General features: G+C 40.9%; 2 protein-coding genes and 1 pseudogene across 3 annotated transcripts in view; 2 read left to right on the top strand and 1 right to left on the bottom strand.

Moving 5' to 3' along the window:
• The window catches only part of LOC138002535 (uncharacterized), a 10,794-nt gene extending 10,576 nt beyond the window's left edge, over positions 1 to 218 (top strand). Inside the window, exon 3 of the mRNA XM_068848569.1 lies at positions 1 to 218. This exon is cut by the window's left edge and continues 177 nt beyond it. Coding sequence (XP_068704670.1) covers positions 1 to 179 — 179 coding nt within the window. The 3' untranslated portion in view covers positions 180 to 218.
• The window catches only part of LOC138002546 (TBC1 domain family member 7-like), a 44,011-nt gene that overhangs the window by 7,832 nt on the left and 21,179 nt on the right, over positions 1 to 15,000 (bottom strand). Inside the window, exons 6-8 of one of the 2 annotated variants that reach the window (XM_068848576.1) lie at positions 3,624 to 3,674; positions 1,769 to 1,898; positions 372 to 601 (exon numbers count right to left, since the gene is read on the bottom strand). In XM_068848576.1, the coding sequence (XP_068704677.1) occupies positions 500 to 601; positions 1,769 to 1,898; positions 3,624 to 3,674 (283 nt within the window). In that variant the 3' untranslated portion in view covers positions 372 to 499. Of the gene's footprint in view, positions 1 to 371; positions 602 to 1,768; positions 1,899 to 3,623; positions 3,675 to 15,000 lie in introns of those variants that run through there. The other variant, XM_068848578.1, reaches the window with a different exon arrangement.
• The window catches only part of LOC137999724 (uncharacterized), an 11,256-nt pseudogene continuing 2,306 nt past the window's right edge, over positions 6,051 to 15,000 (top strand).

The raw sequence follows: 15,000 nt of genomic DNA, 5'->3' as shown, positions 1-15,000 counted from the left end.
GTGGACTGGAGAAAGCCAATGAAATCGCCAGTTGCCTCCAAGGGAAGAAGTGTGAAGCGTACCAACCAACCACAGGAATACCAGCGATTGTCAAAGGCTGCCCGAGCATCGCGTTTCGCGTTCAAACTCTGCCTGTCGGCGTAATGGCTACGGCTCTTATCTTACTTTACTGTTTCTAACGTATCGAGTCAAATTTCAATAAACGTTTGAAGAGCTTAGTCTTGCCTTTGGTTATATTTGCTGAGTCTTCTCGGATAAGGGTTAACAATCGGCGGCCCCGTTTGTGGGACGTCAAGAAAAACCGAAAATTGTTCACGAAGTGTAGGGCGTGAAGTTTTCGATGTTTCGATCTATCTCTGTCCACTATGAAATCTTCTGGCTGGATTAGGTGGATAGGCTTTCAAGCGAATGAAATACAGTCAGAAGTAAGGCTATTTCCTCCGTGTTGAACCGTGACACGTCGTGATCGTGATCTCGATTGACGTGATCGTGTGACCGTTCAATGCACTGTTGGCGCATCAGAGATCACCGTGCCACCATGTTTGCCCCAGAGTTCCATGGCTTTACCAACAACTGTCACAAAATTGTCCTCAGGAACAGGCTATGGCAGGAATGATTGAATAAAAGTTACATTGTGGTATAATCCAAAAATTACGAAATCCTTTACAAATTTTTGTTTTGCAAAATTTATTCTTGGTTTGCACTCGCGTGATGAGACAGCCACGTTGGTGAATAAAACAAAAGCAAAATGTCGCTGGCGTTTTGCATAATAATAGAGCCAAGTTCCCAAGATACTTTCTCGCTATTCTTCAGCACACCAAGATAGCCGCCATGACGTCATGTGCAAGCGTGGTAAAGACTTGTTTCCATATCTCAAAAAGTGCCCTTGGACGTGAGGTGCCTGGGAATGAACTTAAATCACTGGAATCGGTCAGTGTAAAATGCAGACTGAGGTTATGATGTAACTGTTGAAAAAGCCCAAACCCTTAGAAATGCAGCCTTAGGCCTAATTAGACCTAAAACAATATTTAGGCTTAACTGTTGGCATTCCGATTCCAGTGATTTAATTTCATTCCCAGGCACCTCACGTCCAAGGGCACTTTGAGATATGGAAAGAAGTCTTTACCGCAAGCCAAGGATACGAGACCTCTCCATAGGCTAAAGTGACGCTAGAAAGGTTAATACGCTTTCGAACGAAGACATCTACAGCGCTTCAAGTTTGCTTCTCTTCAACCCTCGAACGGAAACACACACCGCTCTTAATGTTTACTTCTGTTCAGTAAACGCTGTTTACGACTACCGACAGCAGAGCACTTTTGCAAACGCTCTGCGTTTCGCCAGATAGTTCGATAAAACCAGATTATTTTTACTTATGTATTATTTATATACGCAATATTTTGACAGGCATGTCCAATTTAGCGGTTGGAAGGTGTGGTTTCGTTTCTGAGATAAGATGGAAGCGTCTTCTACGCCTTGGTCCGTTGAAACCAAAGAAACTTAATACTTGGCAGTCTTAGCATTCCGAGTTTCGTATGAATGGAAATTGCCCAAAAGAATAAATTGTTTTAAACGATAAAGAGGCGCAAAGCCATTCGTACTTTGAACACAAATCTGATATTTCCTACGAGACCCCAATGACCGCGAATTCTTCAAGTTTTCGCATCTCGAGTACGCTAACAGAAAGCCTTTGCAGCTTTCCTAAGTATTTAAGCTTCCGTTTGACCACAGCCACCACCATTTCTGGAACCCGGCTCCCCTCTCACCATACCTTGCCGAGGAACGTACTGACACCTTCCGATGACTTCTCCATGAGTAGGGAATGCTTGAGAACCAAAAGAAAGCTAACAGCGACGAAGACAAGAATCTTGCTTGAACCTGCCACCACTTTGTCCCAAATCCTGTAACGTTGAGGAACAATGGTGTTACGAGCGATTTAGACATTTTGTATTTGCCGATGTGTGTCAACCTGTATAGCACACAGCCAAAGGGACCAGAGAATAGTTCAATGACGAGTTGATGATCGACTGTTATTCAAAATAGAGAACTGAAACAATGACAAAGGTCACAGCAACGAGAACGTCATCTCAAAATACTAATTCGCGTTATTGCAATCACTTCGTTACTATTTCAATCTTTTTGATATTACAAGGATGTGGAAGTTCCTCTAAAATGAGACTGGTCGGAATGACGCCAGCTTTAAGGCCCACATTCAACCGACACGCATTGCGTGCCGCGGAACAATTTTCATATATATAAAAATCCATCCAAAGCTGAAATTCATCCAATCAGATCGCTGTGATAAGCATTGCACATTTCCACAACAAAAACAAACGATCGAAAAGCCTGTCGGTTGAAGGTGGGCCTTTAATTTAGGGGAGAAAATGAAAAGTGAAAAACTGCACGTGCAGGGCGTGCAAAGCTATCGTTTTTGCTCACTAAGGCCCCGTCCACACGTATCCGGATATTTTTGAATCCGCAACATTTTCATTCCAGATTGAAAAATATTTCCATCCACACGTTGCGTATTCAAATCGAATTTGCAGGTCCAGACGTATCCGAAACGTGTCCTTATTCGCCCTAGTGCTCAGGACTCCTCAAGGAAACACAGGTAACAGAGCATGCGCCATCTCGAAAATTGATTTCACGGTATGGAACTGGTCTCGATCTTGTTACGTCATCCAGATTAAAAATGTCCGGATTTGGCGTCCACACGGTTCCGGATTCACATCGGATTAAAAAATTATCCACTCTGGGGAGCAGATTCAAAATATTCCGGATTCGCCAGCGAATTCGCCGGATACGTGTGGACGGAAGGCGTATCCGGAAAGAAAAAGTTGCGGATTAAAAAATATCCGGATACGTGTATCGGCCTTAGGCCCCGTCTACAGGTATCCACTCATATCTGGATATTTTTTTACCCGCAACTTTTTCTTTCCAGATTCGCATTTGGTCCACACGTATCCGGCGAATCCGGCATGCGAATACGCAACTTTTAAAATCCGCTCTCCAGAATGGAAAGTTTTGAATACGCAAAGAATTTGGAAACTTGTGGACACTCTTAAAGACTCTCTCTCCGTGTTATGCCCCTCTGCCCTCGCAAATTCTCGCTTCTCGTGTCGTATTCTAGCTGAGACGGTAAAGTGCATTGAAAAAAGCATTGCACGCAACTGGCGCCGGCGTCAAGAATTTCCATTGCACTGCGATTGGCTCATTTAACTGCCTTTGTAACTTGTGATTTTCCTAAGTAATTACTTAGTGATTTCATAGGAAAATTGTGTGGGTGCAGGACTGTCGAAGTAGTGAGCGCACTTGCTTCAATTCCTAGACTCGGTGTCATATGTGGGTTGACTTCTGGTTTTTCTCCGGGTACTCATGTTTTTCCCTCTACTCAAAAAGCAACATTTGACTTGATTTGCGTTAATTTTATGATTTCAGTTTACAGTGTCCCCAATCAGTACTCCAGCGCTAGCAGACTAGACACTTACATTAACTTCCTTTCCTTTCCTTTCGCTTCACCGCAATGTATTTAACCATCACTTACGCTCAATTCCCCTAGGGATGAGCGTTGGTTTCACACAGCGTAAGTTTTGTAAACTTACTGCAGCCATGTCTAGTCGTCTTACCTTTCCATGCAAGAATCTGAAATATCCTCTGCAAATCCACTATCAAACCACCTTAAACAGACAAAAGCACAGCGTAAGCCATGTGTTTTACACGGATACGATTACCATACTTCATTAAACAAACGCCAAAGGCGTTGCCTGGTTAACCCGCCCTTGCGAGATTTGTCCAAATCGATAAGAGTCACGAGGTGTCTTCTTCCTTTTCCCATCCTCGAACCATAGTTAATGCATGGAGATGGTTATGAAACTGGACAAGTTCCTTTGTTTCATGTTTTTGTCCGTATTTTTGGCCTTGACCCTGCACAAAACACACCTTTTTTCGAGAAGATAACCAATCAAATCCCTCGATTAAATTATGCACAACTAATTTGCGAACCCGTGCAAAGCGAAAACAAAAGATTGTGCAGGGTCACGGTCAATTCAACATCGATTGCAACAACATTGTTCTCGCTTTTGAAAGTTCTAAGGTTTCTTAGTAAATTTTCAGCTCCGACTATTTCATTTCTAGCTTTTTGATTGGCTTAAAAACTCCGACTATGAGCCAATAGTCGAAGTTTTACGTCATATGGAAAATAGTGCGCCAAGATGCTCTTTCCGGACGCTTTGTAAAATTGCGGAAATAAAAATCGGCGGGCAAAACCCGGTTTGAGAATTTACTAAAACAATTATTCCATTCGCCCTTGTTGGATATGAAGTGATTATAACCAACTCGCGCTACGCGCTCGTTGGTTATTTTATCACTTCATATTCAACTCGAGCTCATGGAATAATTGTTATATAACCAGTCCCTCGATTGACTACGCTCGAACCCAGGCCGCTTTTCCCAGGAAAAAGCGCCCTGGAATCGAGGTTGTCCTTTTCCCACAAACTTCATCATCATCATCTCTCGTGTCTGGGAATACAGGCAATTAAAAAGTGTCCCCTCACCAAAAATAACGTTGACCCTTACACTTACCTTATTGAACGAAATGATATATGAAATGAATCATATACATGTATTGAACTGCGGATATGAAATCAAGTGAAGCCATGATTCTCGCAGTTATGAACGCAATTTACAGAGAAGCCTGAAAATTCAGAACTTCAACAGGGTTTGAACCCGACTTCACTTGACTTACCTTATTGTTATAAAACACGTAGCCAACGCTTAGACTCAAAGGGATAATTTGTGTAAGGTGTTGGAAGTCAAAATTGGGCGCGCAACTAATTGCGTGCATTTCTAGCCACAAGTGACCAAACCTACTTTCTCACCCACCCACCCACTGAATCTTCCGTCTTGACAAGATGGATCAATAGACAGACAACCAATAGCATCACGTTTCTGCTAAACAATCAATTCAACGATCATAGTACTTGCATGATGTTCCCAATTAGTAAGCACCCTTCTGGGACAGCCAGCTCGTAGTACCAGACACATTGATAAAATTGATGACGATGACCCATTGATAGCACCCTTAACTCTGAAGGTCACTTTTGTTCGGGTCATCGCAAAGTAAGTCAGTCTTCGAGACTGCGTGGCAATTGTCAAAATGGCTTAAATAGCCGTATTCGTCAGCGTCGTACCATGGAAACGAGCGCGGTGCCTCCCGGTTTATAACATTTTTATCATGTCCTTGACATGTTACAACAATGAGTGAAGTTTCAGCGGGAAAGCTATAACAAGTTCTATTTCGAGAGAATCACCTTAACTTATCTACCTGATCGAACTTGTTGGCCAGCTAATGAATCAAATCAATCGCCAACTGCGGCATATAAATCAAACGAAATGCTTACTGAAAGGCATACAAATACAACTTCATTTGAAAGACAAAACAAATATTTCTTTTCGCGAGTACCCTCAAAGCACTTGACTTGCTATTCTTGGTTTTCACGTGAAGTCAAAAAAACACTAAAATTAAATATTTTGCGTTTTTACCTTCATCTGGTAAAAGACATTTTAAAGATATATCCGATGGCCTGTTCTCAGCTCGGTAACATGCTTTGTTTTGAAAATAGAGCAGTTTGAATTTCAAATTTTTATCACCAATTTGTGACGTATAGATTGCTTCTGAGAAACATGTCACGTTCACGAAAATATCGATTCGCCATGTGTTTTCGAGTTCTGAATAACCAATATGTTAACAGAATTAAAGTGTCTATGTGAATGTTTTCAAGTTTAGGAGAGATAAAAAATGTTTGTCCCTCAAAGGGACTGTCTCAGTCTCTTAGCATTGGTTGCACCACCACCTACATGTGTGTATACGCATGTGTATTCAAGTAAATATGGTAATTATGTTCAAAGAACCGGTCAATGCCTATTACCATAGTAAATAAGCCATTTTTACTTCATTAATGAAGGTCCAACAACAATCTGCACTTGCAAATCTGTTGTTGGTTTGAAAGACGGTCTCGATTTAGCTTCGGCCTTCAAGCAATTTAGGTATGATCATGCCGATGATGATAAAATCCATTATCGTCCTTTGGTTAAGTATCGATCTCATATCTGCAGCCTCCCAAGGGCGGAAAAAAGTTCTTATCCTTGGTGCTGGTGCATCAGGAATCACTGCCGCAAAAACTCTTTACGATCAAGGAATTAAAGACTTTCTAGTGTTGGAGGGTCAGGATTACATTGGCGGGCGCATAAAACAGACGTCGTTCGCAGGAATGAAGGTGGAACTCGGAGCAAATTGGATTCATTTCAGTGGCGAAGAAGACAACCCGCTTATTGCTTTAAAGAACAAGGTCAATTTGACTACAACACCAGCAGACTACGCTAACAACACTATAAGGTCAGAATTTAGCTGAGTCTGCGGAATTCAATTTTTGCGGCTTGCTGCCAAAAAGATCTCCGCAAATTTAAAAGAATTATTTCACGATGTAATAATTTCATAATGAATCTATTACCAACGTTCTACGGCCAGTGATCCATAATGAACTTTATTAGTAAAGAAAAAAAAAGTCAGACAAGTCATGGATGCCTTAATTGAGTAAACGGGTAATGTTGGAAAAAAGGTATACCGTTTCGTCTTCGCGTCCAATGAAGCAGTGTTGGTGCTCTATGGAAATTGTATTCTTTGATTGCACTTAAGTGCTAAGTGCTAAGACGGCCATGATGGTACCAACAGAATACAAAAATGTAGCTCAAGTTTTGCATAACAACAAAATCGAATTCCCAAAAGAATTTTTCCCTATTGTTCTTTCCACTAACATGGCCTCCGTCAGGTCAGGTCAATAATAGACAAATATTTTCCACTTGAGAGAACGGGAGCTCTTTAAATTAGCATGTTATGACAGCATATAAACATACTAACAATAATTCAAATGGAGAGCTCGATTATTCTTCCATAAGTTCCAAAAGCCGTTTTTCATAATTATTGATACTCTCTAGTGTTAGATATTTAACAATTAGACCCATAGCTCGTAAGGGCTTCGGGTCAATAGCCCATGAGGCGAAGACGAATGATCTATTGACCCATGGCCCTTGAGGGCGAAGGGTCTAATTGTTTTAGTATCACCCAACTAAACTAGTCGAACAGAAAAGGCAATAATAAAGTTAGCAAATGCAAGTTGAATAAATATTTATTTGGGAATAAAACGAAAGAAAGCATCACGCTTTTCGCTACTTGAGGACTATTAGTAGTAGTCCTCGACTAGCGTAGCTTATTAAAATGCAGGATTTGCATAAGTCCACTAGTTGGGTGATACTAAATACATGTATACTCATAGACTATAATAGTGATAGTATAATTAACTTACTTAATTTGTTTACTTAGTATTTTTTTTACTTTACTGCAAACACTTATATTTGTAAAATGAACTGAACGGCTCATTAAATGTTCGACATTGCAAGGCAAATATCAGAATCGCCACCCGTGACAGCTCGCTTGAGTTCCCTCGGTCACGCAACCAAACAAGGAAATAGGCCTTGCCATTGTTTTTGGCAACACGATGACGCTTTCATCTATGATCAACAAGCTTAAATGCTTCGTAAATGAGAAGAAGCCGGACCTAGTTTCGTTGACAAAATTTTGTATTTTTGATTCGAAAGTCTGCGAACACCATCTTCTCATTCCCGGGTACATCTTGATACTCAAGAAACGCACATGTGGTGTACACGGAGGTGTCGGCCTTCATATCAACAACTCAATCAAATTCAAAGCCCTCACCGACTTATACCACCGTAACCTCGAATTGTTACGGGCTTGCCTTAAGACCAACTGACTCCCTTGGGGATACATTACATAAGATGTGTCACTGTGTGTAACCCTTGCCACCAAACAGGTGCCGGTGACACCTACAAGCCCTGCAAGACAATTTGATGTCCTCGCTCACGATTACCGAGGAGCTATACCCCGGATGCGGCATTGCGTTGACTTTTGACTTAAATCGCCTGAACATCAGTCGCCCCTTGGTGCAATTCAAGTTAAATCAACTTGTTTGTGTGCGTACCCGTGACACCCGGACACTCGATCTTAAGAAGCCTCATGTATACGACATGCGCAAACCTCTCCACCTCTTGGCTTGTCTGACCATTTGGCGCAAGTCAAGAGAGTATGAAGGTAAGAGAGGTAATCCCTCATATTGCCCTATTCCCATCGTGAACGATGCGAATCATTGCGTGGGAATTCGCTCAGCTGTCAACATTGGTACACATGGGGACATACGATTGGCTACCAGTTAACTCTCGTGGGAATACCGGATCTCGCAGGAGATTTAAAAATAACTTAAGAGGGATTACGATGGGAATAGGGCCAATATGAGGGATTACCTCCCTTACGGCTTCATACTCTCTTGCGCAAGTAAATGTCACTGACATTTTAAGCGTAACTAAAATGAGTTTAAATCAATTTCTCTGTTTTTCAGCTCTGCAATTATAGTAAAAGAATTATTCGCCTTAGACTCACTAAATATTGGGGAATATTTTTTCGCCTTCGGCTTAGTAAATATTATACACTTAATCTATGGTGCCGAGGGAAACAGCTAGTTTTGTTTTCCCGAGAGTCCTGATCCCGAGGGAAACATCAGGACTGGAGGAAAAATAAAACTAGCTAGTTTCTCGAGGGACCAGGCATTAAGTGCTTTGTTATATATTTAGACTTTTCTTTCAACAATCGCAGCAAAATATCCGGAGCGGGCAACAACTGCGGAATTGTATCCTGGTCGGGGGCACGTGACAAAGAATCAACCAATCACAGTGCTCGTTTTGTTGAGTGAGAGTCTAGGTATTTAACAATTAACAATTATTCGCCGAAGGCAAGGTGAATATCGGTGAACAAATAAAGGTTTTGCTAATCACACGCGAGTTAACTGATCTCATAACGGGGATAAGACTCTATAGGTAAACTATAAAATAAGATATCGACCGTGTTTTCTACTAGAGATGCAAACCTCAGGCAACCATTGTAGTACGTCTATGTCCTCTGTATTAAAGGATACGAAGGACTTAGAGTTGTAATCGCTGAGAGCTAAAATCCGCTGTGTCCATTCAATATTTGAGCCTGGTTGCACAATTAAAAGACCAAACAGGCCATTTATAAAACAAACATTGTTTGACTTTTAGAAATGATACAGGAGCTGATGTCTCAAACGTTGACGTTGACAAAGAGTGGGCGGCAGCGAGAGATCAACTGTTTGAGTTGGGAGAGGAAAGAGGCGAAGAGGACATCCCACCAAGGGATATGCCAGCCTCTACGGCGCTGGAGACACTGGGATGGAGATCAGATACTCCTCTTAAAAAAATTCTGTCTTGGTCTGGCATAGATTATGAATATGGCGAAAGCGTAAAAGAAACCTCTCTGAACAACATGGGTACTGCAGGAGAAGACTCGCTTGTGACGGACCAGAGAGGAATGTGGTCTCTCTTTCGCGACTTCTATTCCAGTTTTCCAGAAAAAATCTTATTGAACCAAACAGTGATCAAGATTAAATACGGCGAAGAGAGCGTTGAAGTCACCACGGATGAGGGAATCACATATATTGCCGATTATGCACTATGCACTTTCAGCACCGGAGTGTTGAGTAGTGGTATGGTGACATTCGATCCCGATCTGCCCGACTGGAAAAAAAGAAGCCATTTTTCGATTGAGGTTGGTTCACTATACCAAGATTTTTCTCAAGTTTCCCAGAGATTTCTGGGACGACTCTGAGAACATCTTGCACGTTTCACAAGAGCGCACCGGCTATTTTCCACACTTTCAAGACCTCGATCGCCCCGATATTTTCAACGGATCAACTTCCTTGCTCGCCACTTTGACAGGAGATGAGGCACTGAGAATTGAAGCTCAGGATGACTCCAAAACTATGGACGAAGTCATGCAAGTGCTTCGAAACATGTATGGAGATGATATACCAAATGCTACAGGTACGTATCGATCTCGTACCCAGGATTAGAGTGTGGAAGCGGTAATTAAGGACGGTGCCTACTATTGTTATTGTGCATACGTTCTGCGCATTTCGAGACACTCAGGATTCCTATGGGTGATGCTTACTAATACAAGGTTATTTTGTGGAGAAAGCAGAACTAAGCAAGTGCTCTTGGTACCCAACAAGAAAATTGGGGGTAACCATGCATCAGAGATAATTAAGTTTCAGTTTGGAAAGAACGCCACACATTACAAATATTGTTGATTAATTATCGCTGAAAAATGCGTGGTTACCCCCAATTTTCTTTTTGGATTTCAATACTACGAAAACCACCGATCTGTGGAATGGGCCCGAATTACTCCCTCGCCCACTTTCGTTAAACATTTTGATGAAATTCCTTTCCCACAGGCTTAAGGTGTACTAATGGAAAAACACATTTTCAAACTTTATCTCTGTTTTCTATGGCAATCGCTGAAAACCTTCCCACGAAGAAACCTGTGGTGAAGTCTCCCACTTTTCCGATAATGTCTTGTATAATCTTCATTCTCAAGTTTTCTCCGAAAGCTTTTCCACGATTATGGAGCCTTCCATATCCGCTCAGTTCTGCTGATACATCTTAAGGATTTGAACTATTTACAAGCGAAAATGAGAGGGGCAGACACTTAAATTCCCGCCCATTCCACAGATCGGTGGTTTTCGTAGTAACGCTCGTTAAGATCTTCTTTTCGCGCATATTCATAAACCTGGCGAAAATAACTTTGAACAAGAGGCTACAAGTAGCCTATACTCGGGCCTGCAAAAGTACAGTCGTGTATCGTTAATTTAGCACTAAAGAAAAGAAAAGAGAAAAGTCTGCCCTTCTTACATCGGCCTTACATTGCGATTCTCATGATGTTCGACTGTGCATGTAGTGAATACCCGAACCCAGATTATCTTCATTACAGGAGTTAACAATGACCACTGGACCATGGAAACAAGGTAAAAATAGTGTATTTATTCCAAAGTGGCTATGCACATTGTTTTTTACTGATCGATGGGTATTCTTGCTCAGTGTTTGAGAAAGGAAACGCTAATTGAACAGTTTAAGATGAAAAGAAATGACTCATCGAAACATCTTTTGCAGAAAAAAATGAAAGAGAAACGAAGTTTAGATGTGCAAACATCTTTCTAAGATGACCAAACTTTCGTGCAGTGCTGCACGTAAAAAACACTTTGTCACGTGCGCGACACGTGAAGATCCGCACTATATCTCAACACTTGAAAGTACTTTTAGAAGTACACAAGTTCCTTGAGGATGGCCATGCCAAATGAATCCATACCATGCACGAGAATATAAATACTCACAGTAATCTGCACCCAATTGTCAAAATAAATGTTATTTGCCAGCTGGGAGGTCCGTATAGGGAAAAACTGTGACCGAGGCCTTGAAATTGCTTGCAATTTTTCTTCTCTCTCCCATCCTCTCTTAAAATCACTTGTTTTAATTGTTGACTCGCACCGCGCTTGATAGCGAATGCAGTATTAACGCGACTTACAAACTGAACGTTTCAAAGAGAAATATTTTTATTTGAATTCTATTTCCAAACCTCTTGTCTAATGAAAAATAACCTCTGTATGTAAACGGAGTCGGTGTCAAAAAAATAGTGTTTCGTTTCCGGAATGGTATGGGCAGGAGAAAAGATAGAATACTGTAGTGTGGGTCACTTGGCCTGTCATTTTTTCGCTTCATGTATTGAAACTCTCAAGAAATAAAGATAGAAATGTGAACGCAAACTCTCTGAACGGTGAGAAGCGTGTCAAGGAATATTAACCATTAATGTCACTGTTCCTTGGTATCAACATGCATAATTAGCTTGTAAACACGTAACGCAAGGCGCAATGGAACGAGACAACAGACTTATTGGCGTTTTTTTGAGGGAAACACTACCTTGCAGCTGGTTAGCCTATGCGACTTCCAGATTGCGTGACATAGAACAACCTCACTTATCTCCCCCAGCACTACGAGCTGAGTGGTAAACAGGAAGTGCTGAATCGGACAAGAGTATTGGTTAGTAAGCAATGTAAAAAGGCAACGAGCCAACAAGCTTGGGGGAAGTCGCTGCGCAGACTTAACCACACCACACAGGCGCGACCCAATTTTAATGACGGCAAAGCGACATATCCAACCCATCTCCAAAGGGAGAGAGGGAGGGAGGGGGAAAACTTTGACAAATTGCAAACAGCTAGTTGATTTACTATAGAAGACAAACTGCTAAGTGAATCTTGGACGACTGAGGCTTTTTTAGCTAGACCCTGTCTATTAAAGTAGCCAGTTGCACAGGTTCTATTACATAGCAGGTAAGCATTACACGTGCTCTTTACCAGTAATGAATGAGTCTTTAACAGATTTGGCCAATGCATGTGTACGTTATAATCTGAGATCTAGGAACAGAGTCTTAATGTCCTCGTTTTATTTACAACAAAACCGTTGATTGTCAGACCTTGAACGGCCGACAACAAAGAACGCGAAGATAACTATCGCGACATGAATAGCCCTTTTAGTACGGTCTCGTGCCATTAACCGTATTTTACTGATAGGGCATTAAAATCTCATTTAAAGAGAAGTTCAGATACTTGTTTATGTGCAAAATACATCGAAGCATAAAGTCTACAAATACCTATTTTACCTTCAAATACTTACCCCTGCATAACATTTCAAATTCCGTTTTCCGTGAATCTTCTCATGATTACATATGTTACATACGAACCACTGAAATTACTAACTTCACTATCACTGGTGCCTCGTTAATCCAATTTATTACCAAGACTTGTTTGCATTACTAATTAACACGAAAAGGGATATTGGGAATTTTTAACGATATATCCTTTAATGATCTAACCCAAAATCATTCAGATATCCAAAACGTCCTATGCACGATCCATTTCCTTCGCTTTTGGGTTTGTCAGCATTATGATTTGCAATATTTTAGGTTTACGTGCTAACAAGTTTGTTTTTGTATCTCGAAGATGTTTAGATTTCCAATTACAAACTCTGCGTAAATAGTTCACCCTTCTGAGAAAACAAAACAACAACATTCTTTTACAAATCGTATGTACCGGGTATTCCTGATTTCGGTATTCAATTTAACTTTCATTTTCCAAATGATCTGGATAGCACAAGTGTTGCTAATATTTTTAAAAATACACACACACTTTTAAGTTTAAGGAACATGCTTCCATGTTTCAAACATCATTTTGCATTTACCTGTTCATCCAAGCTTTTGGAAAAGTGTTACATACCACGTATTTACATTTAAACGCATACCTGAGGTAGCTCCTCTAGTGGTGTTTATGAGCAAGTGATCTACTTCGCTAGTAATACGATGAAATGTGGATGACCTCGGTACATTGTTAACCAAATACGTTCCAGCAAGTTTCCTCCTTTCTCTGCTGTTATAAAATGGACGTCTCAGCCTTTTCTCTGTAATTCTGCTCGGTTCTCGGGCAGGTCCATGTCAATGCACACGCAAATCACAACTAAAGTAAACACACTTGTGCTTATCGAGACCTGTATTTCTCCTTTGGAATCAAGTCTTATTACCATTGAGAATCAATTAACTGTACAGCCTTTCAAACTACATCACATTTATTTTCCAAGGAGCTAATCAGTCTCCACTGATGACATCAAATCTTGTAAAACTAGAACAGAACTATATATAGAAGATGGCAGTGAACACGATCGCTAATATGGCTAGTTGAACAAAGGACACAAGAAACAAAACTGTTTAACAATAAAAAACAAAAAAACGCAATAGACAGAAAACTTATCTCGGCAGTCAATGATATCATCAGTGAGCGGGAGGCTGTTTGTTCGCAGTGAAAATGGTACAAGCGTGAGGCCATTTGTTCGCTGTGCCAATGTTTTTACTTTGCCTTCAGAAGATTCCAATATGGCATCCATTTGTTTGTGGAGTTATTTTCTTTGTCGCTGTCATCTTCAAAGTAGTTCTAAATAAGGTACCCGCTGCTCATTAAAGAATTTGTATTTTGAATTGTATCACTTTCAATAGTTTTGTCCATTTCAGTTACATTCGAGTATATTCTTGTTTCATTCAGTTCGCGGAACGACTTGTTTCGAAGCTGACGCTTGACATCTTTTAGTGTGGGTGTACCGCGAAAAGCCTATGCCTTTCTTCGTATCATCAGTGAGTCGTGTTTTGAGCGCCCCAAGAAGAAATCGATTAAGCCAACGCAACCTCGACCTATCCCAAACAACGCATCACAGTGCTCTTCGTGATCTTGGATTACGTGAATTGCTTTAAATAACCAATCTAAACAGAGCCACGTGGCTTCTTTTGTGCATTACCCAATCAAAATACCGCCACGTGCTTTCTATTGTGCATTGCCCAATCAAACACCGCCACGTTTTCTATTGTGCATTTTGCTGCACAGGAAAAAAATAAAACTGAAATCAAACGTATTTTATAACTCGTGCCCCTACGGGCCCGAGTAATTAGTATGCACCGTCCTTAAAGTGCCCCTGTGATCGAAAAAACCACTCCCTTTTTTCCTTCAGATTTTGAAAGTGTGTTTGCTTAACACCTGACTGGCAAAATTTTGAGCTTTGATTTTTATCCAAAAGCCGTTTACTTTGAGTGTAAGTTTTGGATTTCACGGTCCGCCATTACTCACGTTCAAAACTGACCGATTGGACCTCAGACGGTTGGATCCAAGGAAAAGTGACGTCAGAGGCTCACTGGCTTAAAATTTCAACGTGTGAACGCAGCTTATTATATATGCAAAGCGTGAGTTTAAAAGTCTGAAAGCCCAAAACCCCCGTGCTGCATATTAATTCTGCGGCGTACACACGTATTGCATTCTTAAACTAGTGAGCCTTTGACGTCATTTTCTCCTCGATCCAGCTCTCTCAAGAACATAATGTTAGTAATGGCGGACCATTAAATAGGAAAATTACAGTTAAAATAAAGAGGTGTCTTTTTGAAATCAAGGCTTAAAACGTGGGTCACTTAGTGTTTTGTTAACATAGTTTTGAAAT

This window comes from Montipora foliosa, chromosome 1 (assembly GCF_036669935.1).
Source record: "Montipora foliosa isolate CH-2021 chromosome 1, ASM3666993v2, whole genome shotgun sequence".
In the NCBI taxonomy this organism is placed as follows: Eukaryota; Metazoa; Cnidaria; class Anthozoa; order Scleractinia; family Acroporidae; genus Montipora; species Montipora foliosa.
This window is presented reverse-complemented; position numbering and strand designations above follow the sequence as displayed.